A 25,233-nucleotide genomic window follows, 5' to 3' on the forward strand; every position below is an offset into this window, starting at 1 on the left:
GACACAAGCTGATTTTAGTCAATTTTACGCATCTACTCAAGTATCTTTATCTATGTTATAATTGCAGACTATGCTATTGAAATAATTTATGTTATAGAAGTATTACAACTACAATATGCTGATAATCAGTATCAATAAAAGTCATTATTTGTTAGTCAGTTGAGATTTTTGATTTTTTTAATGTTGGGGCTTTGTTAGAGTAGTTGTGTTAGATTAGTCAAATATTAAGGATTCAAGTAGGAGAAAGACTCGAGAAGAACGAAGAGTATTACTTGTCAAACAACGTTCTTTTTTCATCACCATTACATCAAACAATAACACATAATATGTACATCAACAAGGAGCCACAGTATACTAGTAACATCACAAAACTCCTATATATGGCTGCCTATCGTTGTCCACAGAAGAAGCACTTAGCTTCCAAAAAAATAAAAGAACAAAGGGAAAAGAAACAAGAAGCCAACATTCTGACTGAAGAAAAAACTAACCCAGACATAAGAAAAAATAGGAGCGCCTGAGTGTGAATTTACAGAAATAATATACTTAAAATCTTCACAGCAACAAATGTACAAGTGAATCCTTCCTGTGCAGCAAGAATATAGCAGCAAGAAGAGTGATCATTGAATATTAATCGGACCGTTGTAGAAGAAATGCAAAGCCTGAGTTTTCACGAAGCAGAGGTGGGGGATCAACATCGGCCAGTTCCACTTGTTCCATAGACTTTGAGATTTCATCCACTGAGAACGGAATGCTGCAGTGATTCACGAGTGATTAGGCATAGATTCTCAATTTTGAGTCAGTATGGATTCTGGAGACTTAAAAATACCATTACCTTGAGTCATCATCTAAAAGGAAGGAGCTGCTCACAGCATTGTTGGAGTCCTCTGTCATCTTGACTCTCATACTTGCAATAACCTAATAGTTGACAGGATGAGTTTTGTAAGTATTTGAACAATAAACAAATATTCAAAGTCTCTTTTTCTTGGACTAGTATATGTGGGCCTAGATCAAGCCACCTATCTCAGGTATAGGCCGAACCCCGTTAGAGCTGTCCTTGTACAAGTAAAAGGCTCTTCAGCACATGAATTAGGGAATAGGATAAGCATCTATAGATATCAACCGTTTTGAGCAATTAGCATGTGTTTTTTCTTAGTGGAGCTCTGTGTGCAATAATGTTATTTTGTGTCAATCTATTTTTCTTTCTTGTTCTAAACAGTTAAAGGTGAAAAGAAAGGAGAAACTGTAAACCCAAAGGAAAGCAGGCATATTAAGTACGAAAATCTCCCCCTGTTTCACTTCAATTTACTCACTTCTCCAGTTCTCTTTCCACAAAAGCCAAGGAACCCATTACAAGGTTGGGTTCTCTTACCCAAATTGATGAAAGGTAAAGACGTGAAGTGAGTAGATCTTTGTGAAACGACGCAAAAGGGAAAGTGAGTAAATCTTGGTGAAAACGGAGAGAGTAGAAAAGATTCTCATAAAATATGATTTCCAGTCACCTCAGCAGATACACTATGTGTGCCGTATTTGTCATCCCAATACATTGTACTGATGCGGTACAACTGCTGTATGCTGAGAGCCTGAGAGAAAATCAGACACTTGGAGTAAGTGGGAGGGTATAACAAAGTAACACAAATTATCGAACTAGCCATATAAAAAAGGGACATTAGGAAGAGAATTTGACTCACAGGACACAAATCACTTGTTATTTCTTTCAACGCTTTCTTGGGCTTTTGGTGTATCACCTGATTGTGACCAATATTTAGAGAAAAAAAAAATTTACTGGTCAAAAAAGGTTCCAAGTATTATTTTTATAGTGATGGAAGGAGAAGATTTAGAAGGCAGACCAGGAATCCAACTGCTTGTTTTATGTGCTTGAGCTCCTCCCAGGCAGAACCTGCATACTGATTTATAAAATAACAAGATTCATTAATATCATCTATAGCACAAGGAATCACATATGATATAAATTTGAAGTACCTTCTCTGTTGCATCATGACACCATTGTTCTAGCTCTGCCAGGCCTGCTTTAACATACTCCCCATTGCTAAACGAGCAGCATTCACGGCGCAACAGAAGACTGAAGAGACAAACCAAATGTTCGCTGATCAGTAAAAAGTTCACCATGCTAATCATATGCATAAGTATACAAGTAGATCACGGATTACCTATTGAAAAGTTGAACATTGATGAAACAAAATGTTTGTGTAAACACTTTGTGGATAAGGAATGGTGGAACCTGCCAGATTAAAATTGCCCAATTAGGCAATAGAATGTTGGATATCTATGTAAACAAGTCCATCTTCAGTCGCAAAGCTAATTTACTTACATAGTTGGCTCTCATAGTATTTAAATAGTTATTTAGGCTTTTAACAATGTTCTGCCAGTGAGCAATCAACGCTTTTTGAGCGACTGCATTGGCTTGAGCACGTCCTTTTACTAAACTTGTCCTGGAAGTTCTAGGTGCCTGCAGGCAAATATATTAGGCCAGAAAAACAGCTAGATTCACATCACTCATATAGATAAAAGGCAAAACAAGGGCATTAATGAAAAGATACAATGTAGATAGTTGATGTTACACAATCAGGCATGGTCTTTTGTTGATCTATGTAGAACGAGATGAGGCCAATTTAAGGCCTCAAACCTCCAAAAAGAGCCATCTAAAGAGGACGGATCACTAAAAGCAAACACAAAATTTTGCTCTGACCATATTAGATTGCTATTTTTTTATTATTTCATACAAGTTTTTCTTTTGACAATCACTGCTGCTTACCTGGATGCATAAACCAAGAACTGGAGAAATCTCCTTCTTCAGATTGTCTCTGATCATTCCGTATATCTTCTCAAGGTAAGCAGTAAGTTGCTGTTTGAAAAGCAATGCAGGATATTTCGCTTCGACTTGACGCAGTTCTTCACCAAGAGCACGGCCATTGAATAATGAAAAACCAGCACTTTGTGGAGATGATCGAAGTCCCTAATTTTGAGAGGCCGAAGCAAAAAGAATAAAAATTTATATCGAACATCAAGGCGGCAATATTTACTACCATTTCTTTGATGACGATTAAAAAAAATTAGCATCTTACCTGAGATACCCTACCAAATAAAGAAGCAGATGAGGTTCTCCTTCGATGTGGTGTTAGGCTGGCAGCTCCACTTGCTTTTAGTGTGCTTTGAAGCAGCAATAGCAATGTGGCTGAATTAGATAACCAGTAGGACAGTACATCATTGTTATCCTGGGTCTTCAGTAGAAAACAATCACAAGCATTAGCAGAGCTGAAGTCCAGAAAAGGAGAATTGGAAAGGGAGAGCAGTACAATCATAATTGTATCCCAGATCACAAGCGGGAAAATTGAAATATTAATCTATACCATACTGCTATGAATTAACATAGCTTGGTGGCCAAAACAGTGAGATTACACATAGAGTTGAGAGATTAAGGGATGAAGAATAAGGTTTAAAGAAGAAAACAGTAAGATATGACTGAATTAGTGCCAATCTAGATGATTAATCACCAATTACAGCCTCGCCAATCTTTCGAGACGAATGGCACTCTCCCAAGCTAAAACCACTAATCACTCTCCACATAATTCAACATACCTCTCTCTCTCTCTAATTATCCCTGCATATAGAGTAATTTCCTCAGCACAACTACCTAGCTTATTCCCCAAGCTAACTAATGAAGATAATATCTAAATTGTCCTTCCCCCTTGGCCCTTGATATGGATTCATAACACATACTATGGCACAACACCACCTGAATGCCTCTATCATACTCTTGTCTTAGCAAAGCAACGGGGCATTGCACACTGCAGCTACAAAGAGGCCATTTCTATTAGACCTTCTGGAAAGGCAAAGTGCTTCTTGAGAAAAAAAAGCACTAGGAAATTCCCTCTAATTAACAAATATATAGAATGATAATAGAGTGGCTAAAGTACTCTCCGTAATATTTGTTGGAAAAAGAACAGGCAATTAACATAGGGGTTCAGTGTAAAGGCAGAGTGGTAGACTAGGAAAAATATTAACAACTTTTGTGTCGAAAATCAAAATTCTAAAACAACATTTATTATGGACTATAATAATAGAACTAATATATTAGATAGAAAAGAGAGCTAACAGTACCATAACTGTTTTGTATAGAAGGGCCGTATAACAGTTGATCAGCCCATTTAAAGTAAAAATTTACAAGAGTTACTAATAGTGGCTCGTTCAAGTGGTAATTTTTTATTAAAAGCCACATGCTATTCCACAGTATCTTAAGAGCACAAGATAAAAGACCTAATCACCTAAGTAGACACCCTCAGATTCTATATATCCCGGATAGCAAGAGCCAGTTTGGATACGATCACCACCGTGTCCGGGGAGGTTAAAAATTTCCATGCAATCTAAGAAGTGCATATCCTAGGGTAATAAGAATGCAAATGGGGATGGGAATGGTATGATAAGTAAATCTATAATCAAGTGTGAGCTACACCTCGATGGCTGTAGATATAGTCTGAATGATACGATCAAATATATTGGTTCTTTCAACCTCGAATGATCGCCATTGCAGAAGAGATTTGTATATCAAACATGCAGCAATAGGCCTGCCTTTAGAGAATCCCAGATCTTGTGATATACACTTTATTAGAGCATCTTGATTCTCCTGGAAAAAAAGCAACATCCAAGCATGATAAGAAACAAGGTTCAATTCCCAAAACATCTAAAAGGGTGTTACTAAAGTAAGTAAATTTATCATATTCGATCTCATGTTTGATTACCTGTTGCTTCTCATAAAGGAATTTCTGGGGTTTTGCTTCACTCTCAGGCGTATAAGGTACCGGAGCAAGGGCCTAAATTTTTTTAATAATAAAGGTAAAAGCAGTGACATGAAATTCAGTATTGGCATGAAAAATTGAAAATCAAACTGCCTGAAATGGCAGAAATAATCTTACCGATCCTCTTCTGATTTCTCCGTCCACAACATTCCCATTCTCTGGAGTCCTCTGAAGTTATACACACATAACTATATCAAGATAGACCATAAGCATAATACACAAAGAAAACATAATTGTGCAAGCCAGGATTACCAGTATAATTGTTGTCTTTGGTCGTGTTGCTACTGCTTTGCCTGTTGGAGATATGGCCAGTGCTTGTTGCCGAAGTACTTGGTTCTCAGATTCCAAATTAGAGACCTTTTCTTGAAGACTGAAACACAAGAAGAGCAACTTTTCTAATGAATTAGAACAATCACAGGTAATCTAGTTACAGGTTGAAAAACAATTAGAGCCATGACTTTCACAGAGACACAGATGACAATGTCCGCTCAGGAAAATGTACTCTGTTACAATGACCAAGCAAAATTCACCCAAGTGGCCATAGTTGGAGGTCTCAAAATTCAACAATAACTTACCAAAAACAAATGTATTATTACAATAAAGATTACCCCTCGTAGCTATGTTGATGAAGAAGCTCAGAGGGTCAGGATACACTAGTAAAAACACCTACTCACTCATTGACTTACCCATATCTTCAGTATCATCTCAACATAAACTTCCAAAATATTTTTTTATGTAATTTTTACAGAAGAATAATTAAAGATATTGAAGTTTAAATTGAGCATTGATATGCATGAAACTCAAACGGTGCCATGAAAAAAAAGGAGAAAGTAGAAATTAAATAAACGTATGGAAAAGAAAAAAAAAGAGCAGCACCTACTCTCTACTTGCCCCCATTTGATTAAAAAGATCCCCCACTTTACACAGGTTAACCAGTAAGCCTAAGACACATTGATAAATATGCTACAAACCTCTGCATTGATTCTTGAAGCTGATTCCCTTTTTCCTCTGCCTCCTTCAGCTTCTTCATTAGTTCTTCATTGCTGGTTAGCATTGTTGTATAAGATTGCTGCACCTCTTTTTTGGAATCTGTCTCTGACTGCAGCAAAGCCTGCACCAAATCATGACAGTATTAGGGGATTAGGGCACAAATGCGTTTTCTTAGACTAAGAGAAGCAACACTTGAAATTAAAAGATCGAATTGTGCCAAGTATTAGTACGCAAAAAAATGGTTATAGCTCGATCAGCTGTGCGTTTAAGCTTGACTATTGAGATAAAGACCAAGAAGATCATTTTTAAAATGAGTTTCCCCGACAGATTCCTACACTTGTTTTTGAAATAGAACCTTGCATGACATCACAATTTTATGTCAAATCATTAACCAGTGACCAGGGAAGTAAGAGGTATCACATTTGATTTACCTTTTGCATGAGTAAAATTGGAAGGACACTAAAAGTTCATCCATTTCTGTTTCTAAAGTTGCTCATTATAAAGTTCACACTTCAGCACCAAAAGATGGAGTCATATAGCAAATTTGAAGTACATGGCCCTAATGTATATTTTAATGTTTACCGCAAAATAACGGAATTCATTATACCATTAAATATAGAATAGAAAAGCGTAAAATACCAGAGAAATCAGTCTAGTAAGAGCTAGAAAAAAACAAGGCAACCATGCAGAGAACAGGTTAAATTGTGAGCAATGTTATGTTGCAGTATGATTGGTGGGACATGCAGCATATATACGGAGATTTTTCTTACAACCTTACCTTGACCGTTTCAAGTTCAGCAGTCAACGAATCAATCTTTTCCGTATCCTGAATAATAACAGGAGTTTCCTTAATTACAGGGGGTGCTTCTTCAATGGCTTTCCTAGCAGCCTCCCTTTCTTTAATCACCATTGTTTTAGCTTCTTCAAGTTGTGATTGCATAGCATGCAATGCTTTCTTCAGCTGTGCAGTCTCTTGGGCTTTTGCTTCCTCAAGGTCAGTCTGCAATAAGGAGATACCACAAATAAAAATCTGACAGATGAAAACTAATTTCAGGAAATATAAATATGCCCATAATATTACCCGCAAACGCTTTTCGAGTTGTAAACGCCATGTTAGTTCCTCTACACGTTTTTCAAGCTTGTCTTTTGCTTCCTTGAGGGCACCTGTTTCTCTTGCAGCCTAAATCAATCCAAACCAGAGGGTATTAATGCAACATGAAAAAGCAACAAGCAGTCGAACTGAGATGAAGGTCAAAATTCGAACCATTTTAAGGTTTCTGAGCTCCCTTCTTGCAACTCTACACCTCCATTCACACTGTGTAACAATAGCTGCCTTGTATAGTTTCTTGTAGTAAGCAGAAGCATGATGGCATCTCCACTTGGCCTGAATTAATATGAAAGTTCATTAATCACGGGTAAATTCATTCTAATTTAGTAATTTTACCTCATATAACAATTTAATCTTGGAAACTGCATCTACCCACCTAGAATTCATCAACCCGATTACTTCTAATGAGATGTGATACCAAAAACAAAAAGTACCTGGATATGGATGGCAGCTTTTGTGCGAAGTTTCATTCTAAATTCATTGCGCGCAATCATTGTTCTTAAACCTGTCTGCAAGGTGATTGCAGATAAACGTACTTGCAGATAAACTTTTCTTGCTACATGCTGCCTGAACTTAGTCTGGATTCTTAAAGCTCCAGCCTCACGCCGTAATTCTTCATACTGCTTACAGGCCATTCTGACTGCAAAGGCCACAAAGACATAGATTGTTCATATTAGAATTCCTGAGCAGGAGCACTCATTAACAAGGGATCACCTTGTAAGTTGATGAATTGAAGGGTATGCACCGAAAGACCTGAACATTTCGTGACACCAGTCTAAACTAATACAAGGGGTGGACCCAACCAATAGACGATTGGTAGGAGCTTGAACTTGTGAGTCGGAGGTCACACGTCCTACTTCCCACTAGGTTATGATTCCCTTCCCTCCAACCACTCTCAAGAAGCTGGGGTTCAACTGGTCTGGTGAGTTCCCTGACATAGAGCCCTGCCAATTACCATCCCAATGAAAAGGTTGACAGGGCACTGCCGTGCTTAACAGAAACATCAGCCAGATATAGTGCTCTCGACGATTTTGACGACAAACCCTTGTCACAAAGATATCAGACTTTTTGTCCATCTCTTGCATAATTACATGCAACCAACTTGCAAGGTGTATGTACAGCCGTACAGGACATCATATTCTCAACCACTCTCACCTCACAATACAAAATTGTTACTGACAAACAAATTATATCTCCAGTTCTCTTTCAGTCATAATCAGTTATAACTTATGACTAATAAATAAATTTTAATTGAAGACCTAAAAGAAAATCTTATGTACGAACACATATAATACTTCCTTCAACACTGCTTTAGCAAAAGCTCGGGCCTAAAAAAGGAAGTATTTCTTTAAATGGAATACTGGCAATGAATTTGCAGAAGAATTTTCCCAAGAGCAAAGCAACATACATCGACATAAAGCCTGCAACTGAATTGCAAATTCACGGAGGGCCACAAATTCCTTGCGAGCAATATAAGTGCGGATGCTTCGCTGGATCTTTCTCGCTGCATTTCCGAGTACCTCTGCTCTTCTAGCATCGAGTTCCGCCATCTGACCTGCTCTTAAGAATACTTTTGTCTTACCTATCTGTCAAAAATATATAGAAATATAAATTAATCAAATGGCCTTAAAACAGATGACCATAATTGAGAAACAAGCACAAGATATGCAGAGAGAACTCAAGTAGCAGTGTAAATGCATGTACAACAAAAATCAAAAAAGCATTATACGCTACAATTTTCTTTCAATCATAATCTCAATAACACAAAACATCTGAGATACAAGGAAAAGAGCAACTACAGGACAATGGAAAATTCAAATGCTACGAAAAGGAATCAATAGTTCAACACCTTACATCAGATATATGAATATACCTAATACGCTCTAAGTTTCATAATAGTTCTAGCCTTCTAGGCTAGCATGTATAGCTTTGAAAAGAGGTGATATCTTGAATTCCTTTCTGGCAGTGTAACATACAGATAGAAGGTACATAGAATCGTTAAGCCGGCAGATTAGTCCAGCTGTCCAGCTCAAATCGCGAAATCAATTGGAATATTGACATTTCAAATACAAAAACTGTGGTCCAATACAGTATTAGTTAAAATTAGCATTTCACATTGCCAATAAGATTATTAGCTTATCACCTACTATAAAGCGCATCCCAGTGTTCCAACTTCCAAGATGGAAGAACTGCAAATTAATAAAGCCACAATAACAAGACAGATCTGGAGTCCTAAATATTAATCATGGTCACAGATGCAGGATCGATACACACAATCCTCTGTTCTTGGAGCAGAAGCGTTTTGGCGGCATGGCCGAGTGGTAAGGCGATGCCATAAGATGGTGCGCAGCATGATTTTTGTGTCGGTCTTGTATAGACCATATTGGCACTGTTTCCTTGTATATGCCGTATCGAGCAACATATAGCAGTCCTTTGACAATCAGGAAATACTGGTCTAGCAAGCTAGTATTCCGTTACTTGGCCAATATGTCGCATATCTGCCGACATTTATAACAATGGGCAGAACAAAAATGAAAAGGTACTTTAGTGTAGGGTTTATACATAGCCCTAAGAGTAAAGTATAAGCATTATATACATAACCAAAGGAATTATATTCGGAATTCATGACAATATAACACGTCACTTGGCACTATCTATGCTTAATGTTTCTACTTTTAGCTTCATATACTTTACTTAGCCCTTATGGCTACATAGAAGTCCCTTAGAAATCAGAAATCCTTGGAGCTATTCCACAAAATTCTGCACTCACCCAGACACAGTCTAACTTTTCCATAAAATTCTGCAATTATGTTCCCTCAGGATTCAAACATAAGGATATGACATGGCACCAAGGCCTTCAATTTGGACAAAAAAAGAGAAAATAATTCTGAAATCCTTTAAGATACCGGACCACACCTACTGATACGTTCCCCCCCCCCCCCACTTTGTCTGTCCAAGATAATAGTTGCCTTGTGTATGCAATAGACACATATTAAAGCTAATTTGATTACAAGCAGAAAGCCTTGTATTTTAATCAACTAAGGGGGCGTTTGGTTCACTAAGGGGAAAGGGAAAGGGTTTAAGAAAGGGAAATAAGGTGAATGGAAAGCCAAACCCTTAGATTTAGTTGGTTGTTTGTTTCAAAATGTCTAAGGGAAACCCTAACATTTAACCACCACAGATCTTCCTTCAACCACCACTGTATATCACCCTTAACACTGCCACCCTTCACCTCTTTTCCGGTCGTCGTCCCCCTCCCCTCTTTTCCGGTCGTCGTCCCCCTCCCCTCTTTTCCGGTCGTCGTCCGCCTCCCCTCTTTTCCGGTCGCCACCCTTCCCCTCTTTCCTGGTCGTACTCTTCTCCTTCGTGGTTGGTGGTTCTTTTGGTGGTGATGGTTGGTTTTTTCGGGCTCCCTTCCTCAGATCTGGGTGGGTTTCGTGGTTGGTGGTATGGGTTTCGGGGGTGGTGGGTAATTTTCGGCGGGTGAATTAGGGTGGTGCTGGGAATCACGATGGAGGGGTGTCGATGGTCGTATTAGGGTTCCGGTGGTTGGGTTAGGGTTGCCGGCGGGTGGTGGTCAAGGAAGCGGTTCTGGTGGCGGTTGGGTGGTGGTTGAATGAGTAGGTGGAGGAGTCTAGTGGTGGTAATGATTGGGTTAGGTTGTGATGGTTTGATGGTGGTGGTTGAATGGTGAAGGAGGTGGTCAATGATGAGTCAAAGAAAGGGAATGTGAAACCTTGGGGGGGTGTGGGTAATCAGATTAGAGGGATTTGGGGTAAGGAGGGGAAAGGAGGAGAGGAAAAGAAACCCCCAAAACAAACAACATCAAAAGGAATCAAGAGGTTCTATTCCCTTTCCCTTTCCAGTTTACCCCAAACCAAACGCCCCCTAAGAGAACTAGCAATCATATAGTCAATCTATGGCTATGTTCAGTTCACCTTATTTTTGCTTATTTCAGATCTAATCAGATCAGATCAGATCAGATCAGAAAAAATAAGTTCAGATCAGATCATGCTTATATTTAAAAATCATTATATCTTTCATTACATATTAGTAAAAATTATAATAATTGAATATTAATAAAGTACTCACTGAGACGAATCAAACAAGACCCCACATGACTATATTTTTTCTTATATATTGAGAAATATCTAAAAGATAAGATCTTGTAATTAGATCAGATCAGATCAGATCAGAAAAAATAAGTTCAGATCAGATCAGATAAGTTCAGATCAGAAAATTTCAAGTGAACTAAACATAGCCTATCAGAAATCACCAAAGCTCACAACGATACCTGATATCCTTGCAATCCCATTTTATCAAGAATAACCTGACACGCAACCTTGTCTTCATAACTGCAGCGGAGAAAAGGAACTCAAATAAATTTTCTTTTGCATCCAAACCCAAAATAAGATATTTTTGTGACACTCATATGGGTACTCTGTAATTAATATCTTAAGCATGTGTCATGATACGAACCGGAGCCACCATTGAAAGGTATATTAAAACACAATGCTGCTAAGTACTTTGACAGAGTAAAAAGCAAAAGAATAATCTGGATATGGAGCGACTTACTTTCCTTCCAGAGCCTCTGGTGCAAGGACACCAAATCGAAGAAGAAACTCATAGAACGTCTTTCTGGTAGGATATCCAGCACAGCTTATCCTGATTGCCTCAAGGACACCCTGAATGTTTGAGGGACCAAAAAAGGTTAATTAAATATTTTGTAGAAGGAAAAAACGATGTTGAACAACTAAAAGAGCACCCATAGTATTTGAAAACTCTAGCTGATAGCTTGGAAAATGTTGTGCTAGAGAACCAAAGGCTGGTCCAACCCACAAAAAAGTTAAAGATTATACTTACACCACAACGTAATTGTTGGATGACGTTCACATTCTCAAAAATGGCAGGCTTCAATACATTATTTGGCTTCACACACCTTATATAGTGAGGCTCAGTCGCGTTTAAGGTCTCCATTAAAGATTGAAGTTGCAGCTGCAATGCATAACACATTAATCAACTAAACAATACTAGATTTAAAAATTACTATAATCTAGAAATCATTAAGCGGACATTTGTATGTAGAAACCAACAAAAACAAGAAGAGAATTGCAATCTAATCATCTCAATGCATCACTCAACAATAAAGATGACTGCTGAGAGCACAATGACATTGCATGTGCAAATGATTGTAGTATCGTACTTAACCAATAGCAAATCAAAATTTCAGGAAAAAAAATTCATTTAGTAGTGTCGTCAATTCAAACTTACAATCTAAAAGCATTAGGCAAGAACTTTGTGTGCCAACCGATTCAACCATATCTGTTTCGTACACTCTAATGTATATGGGCAATTCTGACCATATTCTATGCAATATATCGGTGGAAGATTCTCATCAACAGAAATGAAACTCTATGTGAAAAGGCAAGACTATAGAATCTTCTACAATCTTAGATCCCAACAGGCAGAAAGACTCTGCTGACGATAAGAGCGTGACAGTTCACAAAAAGGACAATGATAACACGTTTAGATAACATATACAAAAGAAAGCCGTGCGGACCTTAAATCTTGATCCAATTGAAGAAAATTTGGATGACTTTGAAGAGTCCTCTGGAAGTGGAGGAAAAAGTGCAGCTGCAAAAGGACATTTTGAGGCTGTCAGCAAAGCTTGATGTTCTGCCACCACGTAATCTTTATTTTTATCCAGAAACAGATCGGCCTTGTACATAACCTACAAAATAACAGGGATACTTCAGCAACTGAGGAGATTGAGTTTAACATGAAGCAGAAAAAGGATATAACCAAGCCAAGAAAACTTACCTCCCCAGCATAGTGCACTATAGTAAAATCAGTGCGACTAAGTTTCGGTTTGCTAAAGCGTTTATTTTTTTGAAAAGTCTGGTACAGCTTCTGAGAAAATGTTTCATGCGTAGACTTTGGGAACATACTGCAGAAAATTAAAAATCAAAACCTACTTCTGTTTCACCATCCCATATCATCAAAGTTACAAGAAATGTGAAACTTTTTCAAATAGTTGAACAACATGAACTACAGCAAGCTACAAAGAAGGAGATCCTATCATACCAGGCTTCATCAAGCAGGGAGATAATTCCTCCAGGTTTCTGTAGAGGATCAAGTTTTCAGTTAAACGGACTCTTAAAGAAGTAGACATGACCCAGAAATGAAACAAGCAAGTAGCAGAAAAGTGCCATCACCAGATCTGAAGAAGCAATCACAACTCACCTTTTCAATTAGATCCAACACATCCTGGTTATCGACAAATTCTATGTAGCTCCAGTTTATCTCTTCTTTAGAGTATTCTTCTTGCTCCATCTTGAAGACATGCTGCAATTGGAAGTAAGTATGAGTAACTCACTAAATTTTCATTTGATAAATCCACACAGTGAAAACAGGAATTCTAACCTGGTTGAAATGCTGCTGCAGTTTCTCATTTGTGAAATTGATGCAGAACTGCTCAAAACTGTTTCAAGGCATATATTAATGAGTAAAGATTTCAACTTAAAAAGAGCACAGAAAGTTTCACCATAAAGTTTCTCCGTAAAAGACTTCCTTTTCCTAGCTTCTTAATCCTCCTTCCGCCCCAGAATGGTCTGAACACTTTCCTTTTATATTTATCCGAAATTAGTTTGAACACTTCCATTTTTGACATGGTCCCACTATTAATATATTATTTCTTTTAAACTCCTTTGGCCCACACTCTACCTTTTATCAATAATAAGTTACCCAACTTTCTCTCCCCTCTAATAAAAAATACCCCACCAACTCTTATTACATCTAGTTTTTATATAAAATAACATTTGATGACCACACTACAACTTATCATCTTAAAATACGTGTCCCGACAAGTGTTCGGGTCTTTTAAAGGCCAGAGGGAGTATAAGTGTAACCAAGGTGATTCTAGTCTCAACTAGAGCTTTGAACCTATAAGTAAAACCGAACCCTTAGGCTTGGCTAGGTTAAAACTCTATCTACGCCAAACAGCCAGGGTGAACAACAGTCACGCTTATGTAGGCTCATTTTTTATTTCTTTGATTTGTTCTTACATATTTGCTTATTCAAGTAATATTTATATCCTTTTTACAAGAATTAGTTTGTAACCCACAAAAACAAGAAAGAGGAAAAACTAGGAAACAAGCTAATCCAAACTCCCAAGCAACCTTGGACTAGCTTTTGACAATACCAAGCTTCGGGTTGATATCATAAGGATCGGTGAGCTCTAAGCTTAAGTCGAGCCTTACTCGATTGAGCCAACCCCTCTACTTGTTAACACCCATAATCCCAAATCAATAGAAAATTAAATGTTAAGGTGAATATATGAGCAGTTTTATCCACTGACTACTTGAATTTCCACCATAAACAAGAATATTTTGTGAATTACAAGAAAAGAAATCCCCAAGGTCACCATTTCTATGATCAAAGAAGAGTAGTCACCAGTCACCAGATGGCACATACATCAAGCAACGTAGAAATTACAAGAAAACTTTTCCCAACATCACCATTTGATACAAAAGTGTGTATGCAAGTTCCTTTCACACCCCAAGCAATTGAAAACAGTTGTGAGACACAACTGCTACTATAGCAAGTAGCAACTACTTCTGCATTGCTATATTTTAAAGGTTGAGAGCCATGATTCACCTGTTGAACTTAAAACTTTCAAAACCATAGATATCAAGAACCCCAATGATTGATTTCGAATTTGGATCTTGTCCAATTGAGATATTGATTTTCTCCACAATCCTGTAACATGAAAGATTATCACTTAATCCAAACTCATTCATACAGCAAAACCTTAGTCTGAAACCAAATAAAGAAGCATAAGTGTGGCTTAATACCAATCAAACAAGCGAGAGTATATTGTCTTAGCCAATGCATCCCTGCTAGCCAGAGCATTGACAGGATCAAGGGTCATTGTAATGACTTCTTCTGGTGTCACCATAACACGCTTTATCAATGCATCTTCCAAACTCTGGGCATCACACCTACCAATCAATCCTGAATATCAGCAGATTTCAGCAAATTACAGGACCAAAGAGACCAGGTCAACAATAGCTGTACCTAAGGAGTTCTGCTGTCACGTTGAGATGGAACCTAGAATTCTCATCTTTGATAGCTGAGGAATCTATCTCATCTCCCTTGACAAAATTAATATTACCGAGGTGAAGAATTGCAGCTACAACCCTGAAAATTGCCTCCTGGAGAGATATTGTTTAGAATAAGAAATCTCATTTCCTCGTAATTAGACGTTAACAGGCAAGACTAACCTGCTCTTCCTCATTGATTCCAACTATATCCATAGCTCTCCTGAGTTCAAGATACTCATGGGCATCATTCACACCCTCCAGTTCATAGCAACTTGATTGATTTAAATAATGAAATGATTTTCGGTTCCGCAATTTATACTTCTCAATTTCCTGAAACACAATGCTTCAGCTTATTTTTACAGATGGTGGCAGTTACGAAGAGAAGATAAATCCAACAATATAGACAGGTGACTTACCTCAGCTGGTGCAGCGCAAAGTAGATAGAAACAATGATAATTCCTCTCAGGATCTGATATTTGGCAAACACGTGACCTTTCAAGTAGATACGTTCTGATGGCAGCACCAGATATCCTACCATTCTTGTCAAACTGGATTTCAACAAATTTACCGAACCGACTAGAGTATCATAGATAAAGTAAACAAGCAGAATAAGAAACTTGGAGAAAGCATCTTTAGTTTAGACAGCAACACAATTTACAGTAGACAGCAAATGAAAACCATAGTTTCCAGAAACATATCGTACCTAGAATTATTATTCCTGACAGTTTTTGCATTACCAAATGCTTCAAGAACTGGGTTTGACTGCATTCCAAATATCAGCAAAAGCATCAGTGACGTAATAAAAAAGGACATTGAGTAAGTAGAATAATAACTGGAGTCAAGGAAATGCAGGTAAATATAGTTTTATCTACCTCCAGAACTTGTTGCTCAACAGTTCTTCCCTCTACCCCGGATCGCCCGCCCAAGTAAGCTAGATATCTCATAAGCATCTTTGTTGTTTCTGTTTTACCAGCACCACTCTCTCCACTGACCAGAATAGAATTGCTCCTTCCCTCATTAATCATAGCCCTATTTCCTCATTAATTGATCAAGTCAGTTAGAACTTGGAAAAAGAAGCTAGAAACACTTGCTATTCCCCCCCCCCCCCCCCCCACTATATATATATGATAGAAACTGCAAGGGAAAGCAGAATTGACCTGTAGGCAACATCACCAACTGCAAATACATGAGGACTCAATTCCCCTAGACTTGCTCCTTTGTATTGTTGCATCATGTGTGTATCATACAAATGTGGTAGTCTTTGGAACGGATTCACAGCAATGAGAATATTGCCAGTATATGTCTGGAAAAGTGAACTCCATTTTAGTTATATCTCTACTCCACTTTGCCTCATATAACATAACTCATTCCACCATTCTCAAACTAAAGACACAGTGAACAGGAAAAATCTCCTATTGACTTACGTATATTTCATTCAATTCATATCTAGTAGCCAAGTTTTGTAAAACACCAGGTTCATGTAGATAAGAAAGTCTTGTCATGTCATCAACTCCTGCAGGTGGAGCTTCAGTGTCCTTGGGGAATACTTTAGAAATCTTAGTGACAACCTAAGGCAAAGAACAATAAAAGTCAGAATTAATAGATACTTCATAGCCATATATGACTAGTATGCAACGACAATATGATAAGTAGAATGGAACATAGATATATTTGAAAATTTCATGACAGAACTAGGTTGGTCAACTAGCTACGTTTAGCTGACAGCAAGTTTTATTAGCTGATCATGTTCACTGATTTGTCTAACTGATTTGAATAGCAGTTTGCATTATAAATATTTGTTAAGACTAGTTGATAGCTGTTAATAAAGTAACACTAGCAGTTAGCTGTGATACAATATTGACATAAATCGCATAAGTATGTCCAATAGCTTATTCATAACTTTATTATGGGAGCCATCAATGTTTTGTCTTATAGACCTTTATGAATCATATTTTCAACATATCTTACATGGAATTTAATTATTCAAGAGTAGTGAAATTTACTTTTAGAAACAAAGTGATCTTTAGATAAAGTCTACTACATATATTAATCACCTAAGGTATAACAAGTTTACTTCTCAAACACTGTGCACTTTTGCAAAGCAATCTCTATGATTTGTTTTCAGGTGACCCTCCTATAGAATTGTGACAAGATCTTAATTTACACAAAAGGTAGCTTCAAATAAAGGCACGACAACTACTATCTCAAGTTTTATAATCTTTGCATTTACGACTTACATCATCATAAGATAATGCGTGCAAGGCAGCTGGATAAAAGTATCAAAGCAAAACATACAAATTCTGCTTCTGTGACACTTTGTCATAATCTAATTCAAGCAAATGGCTCAAGTCTTAAGATTATAAGAGAGAATAATCTATAAGAACGTTTTAATTATGTTTGAGAGAACTAGCTCTTTGGCATCTGGTGGTACTTCAGTTGGAAACACAGCTTAACCTTTTGGCCACATTAGTTCATTACAACAAAACAATCTAGATATTCGTTCATAAACATTAATCCATGTGTTTAACTTGCCAGCTCATCCGACCCATGGAGTATACCATACATGGGACTTGATTAGCTTTTGAAGCAAGCATCTAATCAAGTGGAATTGTTGCCAAAAAAAAAAAGCACGACAAAAATCTAGGTAACATTGAAGGCAGCAAGTTGCGATCAGGGTAAGGCAGATGTCCAAGGTGTAACAGTGAAGGAGCGCAGCAGCATTTAGATGCAACAAATGGGTTGGTAACGGCTTTAAATGAGCAGTTGGAATTTATTTATTGAAAAATATTTGGACATCTTCCTATACAGGCACCAATAGTTACCAAAATTACACTTTGGTGACTTCTAGTTAGATATTCCCATTCCAAGTGCCCAAAGTTTATTAGGTTGTTTTGTTTTTAATTACCTTCACCGAAGTATTACCTAATTCACGGCATGAGAACGGGTACAAAAACGTAATTCGCTATTTAATTTTGTTGAACCAGCTAAAACGTATGCTAACTTGCATGTACTAATTTATCTTCTTTGGATCACGGTACGTTGGATTTTTAGCAATTTAGGTAGCATTGCTCCACCCAAAGGGAGTTAAAACCAATATTAAATCATTAATAACTAATAAGGGCAGAATTTTTACTCCAAACAAGGTAGTCTTTTTATGGCGTTTAAAAATAATAAAATATCTACTTAATAAATAGCGTCATCCACATTTGTGAACTGATTTGTAATTCTTACAAACAATTCAAGTAAAAGTTTAGATTAATATTATTAAAAATTAGGGCCATTCAATCAAGATTTACCACTTTTTTCAAACTCCTGCAATTCAACATGCCTTAATGGTGTTGTCCATGTCAGCGATTTAATTTTCGAGTTAACTCCATATGGGTGGAGATCCCACCAGCCACCATGAACCAGTAAACCACTTTATGAGTCTAAGGTATCTAAATTTTGAATTTCAGGAATAGAAATCGCAAAAATAGAAATTTTGTCTAATGGAACCGATGCAAATTTCCTAAATTGATGAAAATATTCAATTCCATCGGTTTTGGGTATGTATGGAAACCCCATACGAGATTTGAAGGGCTTGCCCTCATGATTTGATTTTGGTCAAAGTGTTCAAGAAACATTTCAAGTACGGACATTGACACCGGGAACATGGTACGTGGCCACGTTCCAGGGGACGCGTCCCGAAAAGCAGAACGTGGTACATGGTTTAGGAGTTCATCTGGCTTACTCTAGAGGTTGCGTTCCGCGCTCCCGTTTCCGTACCACGTTCTGGAATGTTCTGCGTTCCATGTAACAATGAGTACGGATATGGACGTTTCCTAGCCGACAACCCATACCCGATACCTAATTTACCTAAATCAATGAACCAAAAACCCACTTAATGTGGAATAGATGGTTCCTACAAAAGCAAACCTGATATCAATTGTTTCATTATCACCCCTAAATCCCCCTTCACTTCTTTTCTCTCTCTCCTCCTCTCACCTTTCGACCTTCTCCCACCTCTACATGATCCAAGTGTGTAACCCCTTCCCTTGCTTACTCCTCCACCAAGAAAAGTTTATGTCTTATTAAACACCTTGTCTCACCTCCAATACCTCCTCTACATTGATACTCTCACTTCCTCCTCCTAAACAAGCAATATGTCCCAACTAAACCTTTTTTGCATATTTAATTGATTAAATTTCCATATTGTGCTTCTTTCTTTTTTTTCGGGGGGAACGCATCAAGATTATTCATCTTTGTGATATGAAGAGAGGATAAGTCGTGAGGAGATAGATGGGGATAGTTGTCACACTAATGGTGGCCATGAAAGGAGAGGAAGGAACTGATATTGGATGAAGGGAATCTATGAGGTGGATTTTGTGTTCACTGGAGTATTATGGTATTTTTTTCATTTATTTCCAAAAGTAGGGGAAAATACCTAGCCCACTCAAGGTTTAAGAAATCGAAACCTCGAAGGCCTTTAGGATTGGCAGGATGGACCCCACTTGTGTCAAATTTGTAAATTTTATATATGAAACATATACAAGTTAGAGTATTACAAACCCATACCAACCCCACACCTCGACACTAACCAAACTCCTCCGCAAGAGTTTTAAGGGCAACAAAGGAACTCAGAATGCCACACAGGATGATTTTAGCCACTATCTCTATTACATAAGGGAAGGGGGGAGCAACGGTGTCCTCTTTTGAACTGACTATTTTGCCCCCCTTCCCTTTCTCAATTACAAAAGGAATCTCAATACCAAAATGGAGGTCGAATAAAGCCACTGGAAATTAATTTCAACAATCACTCAAAAATCATTTATATGAGGAAACTTTACAAATCTCTATTACATAAGGGAAGGGGGGAGCAACGGTGTCCTCTTTTGAACTGACTATTTTGCCCCCTTCCCTTTCTAAATTACAAAAGGAATCTCAATACCAAAATGGAGGTCAAAAAAGCCACTGGAAATTAATTTCAACAATCACTCAAAATCATTATATGAGGAAACTTTACAAATCACTCATAGAATTGAGAAAATCACTTGTAAAAATCACGCAAATCACTCAAATGATCAGGAAACTTTACAAAAACAAAAATTAACTTACAAACTAAAACTAATATATTAGGACGTCAATACATACAAAAACATTCACAAAATTCACTTACAAATCATTGTTCTCAATAACATTCACAATTACATATCACAAAAATACCTATAAACACAAATCTAGAAAAACATAAGATTTTACAGTGATATACACATCGTCCATCGGCGATTTGCGAACTTTCAAACAGGTACATAATTCTTTTAATCTTCAAAGTTATTTCACATTAGTCACTGTTATGTAGTTGAAAAAATGGAGATAATAGGAATTAGTTGAAAGGGCTTTATATAATTAGACTTAAGTTTAATTCATTTTCATATAAAATCTGAAAATAAGATGTGTATAAAATTTGATTCATTTATGACACTAATGAAAAAGTTACAAAATTTAGTTCTTTTTTAAAAATTCCAATGTAAATTTTTGCTCGAAACTTTTGCAAAATATCCAAGTTCAGAAATAAATTTTAAAAAACAAAACAATATCAAACCTTTTTGCGAACAACTTTTGCAAAAATTCATTTTCAGAAAAAAAAAAATTACATTAATTTGCGAAATCAGATTGTGTATGAAAAAATTTAAATTTCTTTTCACTTATAATAGAAACTCAAAGTGTTAAAATTTAGAAAAGGAGAAAAATAAAAAATGACCATTTCATGCAATATCAAATTGTGTATGAAAAACTTAAAATTTCATTTTAAATATAATTGAAACAAAGTGTTATTAAAATTTAGAAAAGGAGAAAAATTAAAATGACCCTTTCATGCAAAATCAAATTGTGTATGAAAAATTTAAAATTTCATTTCAAATATAATTGAAAATCAAAGTGTGAACATTTAGAAAAGGAGAAAAAATAAAATGATGAAAATTTTTAAATGTTAATTTGTAAAATCAGAATTTAGAGGTTAGACAAGGAAAAAAATTTGAAATTGTCTTATACTTTTCGGTTACAATTTTGGGATCATAGAGAAATCACTGAAATCCATATCAAAAACTACTATAAATTACAAAAATAAATAAAACCAAAAAAAAGAAATGACGATATTTAGTAAAGAGCATCATATTAATTATAAAAGAACATGCGCATATAAGACTTGAAAAACAAAAAACTATTCAAAATCACAAAAATGAATAACAACATAAAAAGAACATGAAAGAATCTTATTCACAAAATGGAGGTGAACTTAAATACTAACTTGCATTTTCAGTTTGGTTACTACTTAGTATTAAGTCTATAAATATCATCGCACGCATCGCGTGCACAAAAGACTAGTATTCTATAGGTGAGGCCCCCCTTCTAAACAACTATTAAGAAAAGTTAGAATAAAACAGGGTTAATTTAAAGAGGCGTTGGTGTAGAAGTTCACGCATAAACATTACTATTTACTTTCATCAAAAGAGACTTAAGAAAGGTGCATGCAAAGTTCTCTGTCAAATAATAAACTGCGGTCAAATTGTAAAAGCCATTTTGAAAATACATTATCCTAGAGTTTATAAACCTATCTTAGCAATAATCCTTTCTCACCAAAGATCAACATGGTTACACTAGCAATTAAGAAACAAATTTACATAGAGAGCTTTGACCTCATGCTATCCAAGCTCCAGGCACGTGAAAAACAAACAATTAAAAGACCTGAATTCATGAGCCCATGGCAATCTAAATCCAGAATTTATTTCCCCTACCCCCTCCGCTGATAAAATATGAGCAACGTGCAGAATTTATCTCACGCAGTATCAGAACAATCGACAACTTTACACATGAAAATCCACAATATGACTTTTGTAATGGAAAGCTTTAGTAAACAAACTTACTTTTTTTCCATTTGTAGTATGAACATGAACCTCATCACCACTGATCCCAGTAACTTCTCCATCAATCCAGGCTAACTTAGGGTCTTCCACCCATACATGTGAACCTATAATTATATTCACTGTTGAAGCCTGCAACAAGAGAGTGATACATTATTGGATCAATTTACATAATTGATCAGCTATATTTTGACTTATTCATTATCGATTTGGAATAACCAAAAAATCATGAAACTACATCTAACTCTCTGAGTTTCTCCATCCAAGAAAATCTGTATACATCTTTCTATTTATCAGTCACGGAAATATGATTAAAATTTTGCATCACAACCATGTGTAAGTGTTGTAGACGTACTAATTAAGATAAGAAAACAAAAAGCAATTATATGCTCCCTTTTCTTGTATATTCAAGCGTCGTCAACCTAATGGGACGGAGGGAGCAGTCACTTTCATTAAACGCAGAATAAGTGGATAGTCCATTCCTCTAACGGCAACTATTTATAGGTTCCATAAGAGGAACACCCAGTAAGAATGTCCGAACTAAGGTCTGCATCTCCAGAACCAAGGAACTATTTGGCAACATCCTTGTTCATGATGCAATTATTACCGAACCACATTCCACACTCGACTCAGTAACCTAGCAAAAGCCAAGTGAATACTACATATGTCTTTTGCTCCCCAATTAAAAAGGTTCAAAAAACATGTGCACGAAGGAAGTGCATAGCAAGCTACCATAGAGCAATTTGATTCCTTGTCTGCGGCTGATACAAGGACACGAACTCAAAGAAAATGAGAAAAGTCGTTCAACTCACAAACAGCACAAACCAAAAACTCATGTAATACAATATTGCCTCCAAACTCGGAAGCACATATAATGTAAAACAATAATAATCAATATCATTCATTGCAGTCATAATAAATTCATCTATTTTTTTGCTTTAACTTACCAATTAACTAAGAGCATACCAAATCCGGATTCCCTACTGAGTTATATTGTTAATTTCCTTTCTCAAACAAATTAGCCAAAAAAGGCTAACAAGATCACAGTAGACAACTCAGGGTTCCAACCAAAATACAACATTTTCAAGAGTAGGCATACCACTTCATGAAGAATTAATAATAGTGACACCATTACTATATGTAGCCATCCCCCAGAAATTCATATTACATGATTCGAACCTCGAAACAACAAATTATGTCCAATTCCTTTTGCCTAGTATAGATTATAAGCTTATAGCTATCCATTTCAATCCAAAACCCAGCAAACATTCAAACTTGAACTTAAGTGCTAAAAAAAGCACAAATTAAACAAGAAGCTTCTTTTCTTTTTTTAGGGGAATTAGACAAGAAGCTTTAAACTACAAAAGTATGCAACATACTATACAATAAAACATACCCTTTACTATACCCACCTAGCAAATTAATCAAATGAACTATACTACAAACAAAAAAAGCCCTAAAAAATCATCCAAAATAGATAAGAAGCAAGAAATTACCATTTGGGTTAAACAAAGAAACGATTTTTTTCTCTCCAATCTTCAATTCATCCAAATACCCAGCAAATACAATCAAATTAGAAACCTAAGTTAACCCTTTTCTCCCCCAACTTGGGGGACCCACCAACCAGTTCAACTAGCTCGCTGAAATTCAGCAAGTAAGCTTGTAGATCAGCACAAAATAGAAGCACCCACAAATTTTTTTTGAAGGAAATAGCAAGAAATTTTGAACAAGCAGAAGAAAAATCCTTGATTATGATATATTATGAAAATGGAAAAACATAAAAATTGAAACTTTAGTAGTAAAAGTTTATATTTTCCAATAAATTTAAATTCTTTTGTTTTTTCTCTTCTGAACTCTTTCTCTCTCTACCCAGGCTGTGTGCTGCGGATTTTCTCTCTCCTAAGAATCTCTGGGTCAGCTAAGAAGAGATTGTGGGGACACTAATACAAAGTTTAATACGGTTACATTTTACAAAGACAATTATAAGACGACATTTAGAGCGAAATAACTGTGATTAATTAACCTGTTGAAATTTACTGTAACACTGTTTTTTGAAAAAAAGTTGGGGAGTTTTTGCTGAAGTAAAGAATGACGAAATTAGCCTTGAATTTTGATCTTCTGCATCGAGGGAAATGGGTTTTGATATGAGTGAACCAACGGTCAATATATGAAAAGGGTGCCAAGAGAGTTTGAAAACGAAGCAACAGTGTACACTTAAATTTAGAGGATAAAAGAGTCATTGTGTAGGCTTTATTTTGAAGCCATTATTCACCCTTTTTTTCTACTTGGTATTTTGATGGGTTCTTTTTGGCACTATGGAGAGAGTTCGTGGTTCGGAAATACAAGGATTTTTTTTAAATATGATATTATAGAGATGCATTTAATCGTTAAAAAGGAGAATTTGATTGAGTATCGATAAGTCAAAGAATTTCGACCAAAATACCAAATGAAAGTCGATCGGCTTTTTTCAATCCTGAATAAGTTCATATCTTACTCGGATCTTCGTCCATATGTTACGCAACAATAGTATCATCGGAGTAGATACGCAAATCACTTTGAATACAAGAAGAAGGCGTTAAAGGATAGTTATTAAAAATTTTCAAACAAAGTTGGGGAAAAAAGGGGCAAGGCCCTAAAAATTAGAAAATAAATAATCTTAGTGAGGCCATGTCAACCCTATAATATCATCGTTGCGTAATTTTTCTTAACTACGTAAAAAGTTGCCAACGAATCTGCAACTTGGATCCCTTCACGTAGATACAATGACTTTCCGGTTTTTTATTTTCTTTTTCATCATCTCACGACGATAACTAACAACGTGGTAGCATAATAAAAGGCGTCATATTTTTGGAGCATTTGCACATAAGTCAGATAGTCCATGACTCCATGTGTATCTTCAATTTGCAGATTATATATCAATTCTCTTGCAATTTCAATTTCATTCACTGCTAAGAATTTAATTTTAACAATGGATCGAAAATCGGTAATAAATCAGGCTTTAAAAGCCTACATTCATCGCGATTGATTCCTCTTCCGCTAACTAATCTTGGTTTTATTTCATTTCTTATTCGAGTTTAGGGAGCCTCACCCAAAAGGTTTTGCCTTCCATTTATATAATCCTCCTCTTTTGTCTTCCCTTAAATCTTACAGGGGAACCACGTACTATTTAAAGATTTCAAAGTTATATCAATTCTCATTATGAGGAAGGTTTTGATATATGTTGGAATTTCTTCCTCCTTTCCACCAAAAACCCAACTTTTTTTCCATCTCCATATTCACCACACACTCATTACAAATGTTATCATTTAGATTTCAGAGAC

The 25,233-nt window shown here is 36.4% G+C and overlaps 1 protein-coding gene across 1 annotated transcript; it reads right to left on the reverse strand.

Moving 5' to 3' along the window:
• Nucleotides 1–268: 268 nt before the first annotated feature.
• On the reverse strand, nt 269–23,829 carry LOC104899777 (myosin-17). Its single transcript, XM_010687042.4, has 39 exons — nt 23,410–23,829; nt 21,917–22,045; nt 16,439–16,582; nt 16,172–16,317; nt 15,887–16,043; nt 15,718–15,776; nt 15,431–15,590; nt 15,195–15,344; nt 14,989–15,125; nt 14,766–14,912; nt 14,569–14,670; nt 13,336–13,393; nt 13,156–13,257; nt 12,997–13,034; nt 12,733–12,859; nt 12,473–12,643; nt 11,776–11,907; nt 11,488–11,597; nt 11,207–11,267; nt 8,321–8,498; nt 7,347–7,552; nt 7,069–7,188; nt 6,886–6,984; nt 6,583–6,804; nt 5,786–5,925; nt 5,067–5,184; nt 4,932–4,982; nt 4,758–4,829; nt 4,472–4,642; nt 3,084–3,239; nt 2,774–2,974; nt 2,330–2,467; nt 2,169–2,239; nt 1,981–2,080; nt 1,848–1,904; nt 1,689–1,745; nt 1,500–1,580; nt 833–915; nt 269–751 (listed from the first exon to the last, which is right to left on the reverse strand). The coding sequence occupies exons 1-39, from the start codon at nt 23,410–23,412 to the stop codon at nt 628–630; spliced, it is 4,578 nt and encodes a 1,525-aa protein (XP_010685344.1). The 5' UTR covers nt 23,413–23,829; the 3' UTR covers nt 269–627.
• Nucleotides 23,830–25,233: the final 1,404 nt, after the last annotated feature.

The sequence above is a fragment of the Beta vulgaris genome, chromosome 7 (genome assembly GCF_026745355.1).
Source record: "Beta vulgaris subsp. vulgaris cultivar EL10 chromosome 7, EL10.2, whole genome shotgun sequence".
Lineage (NCBI taxonomy): Eukaryota > Viridiplantae > Streptophyta > Magnoliopsida > Caryophyllales > Amaranthaceae > Beta > Beta vulgaris.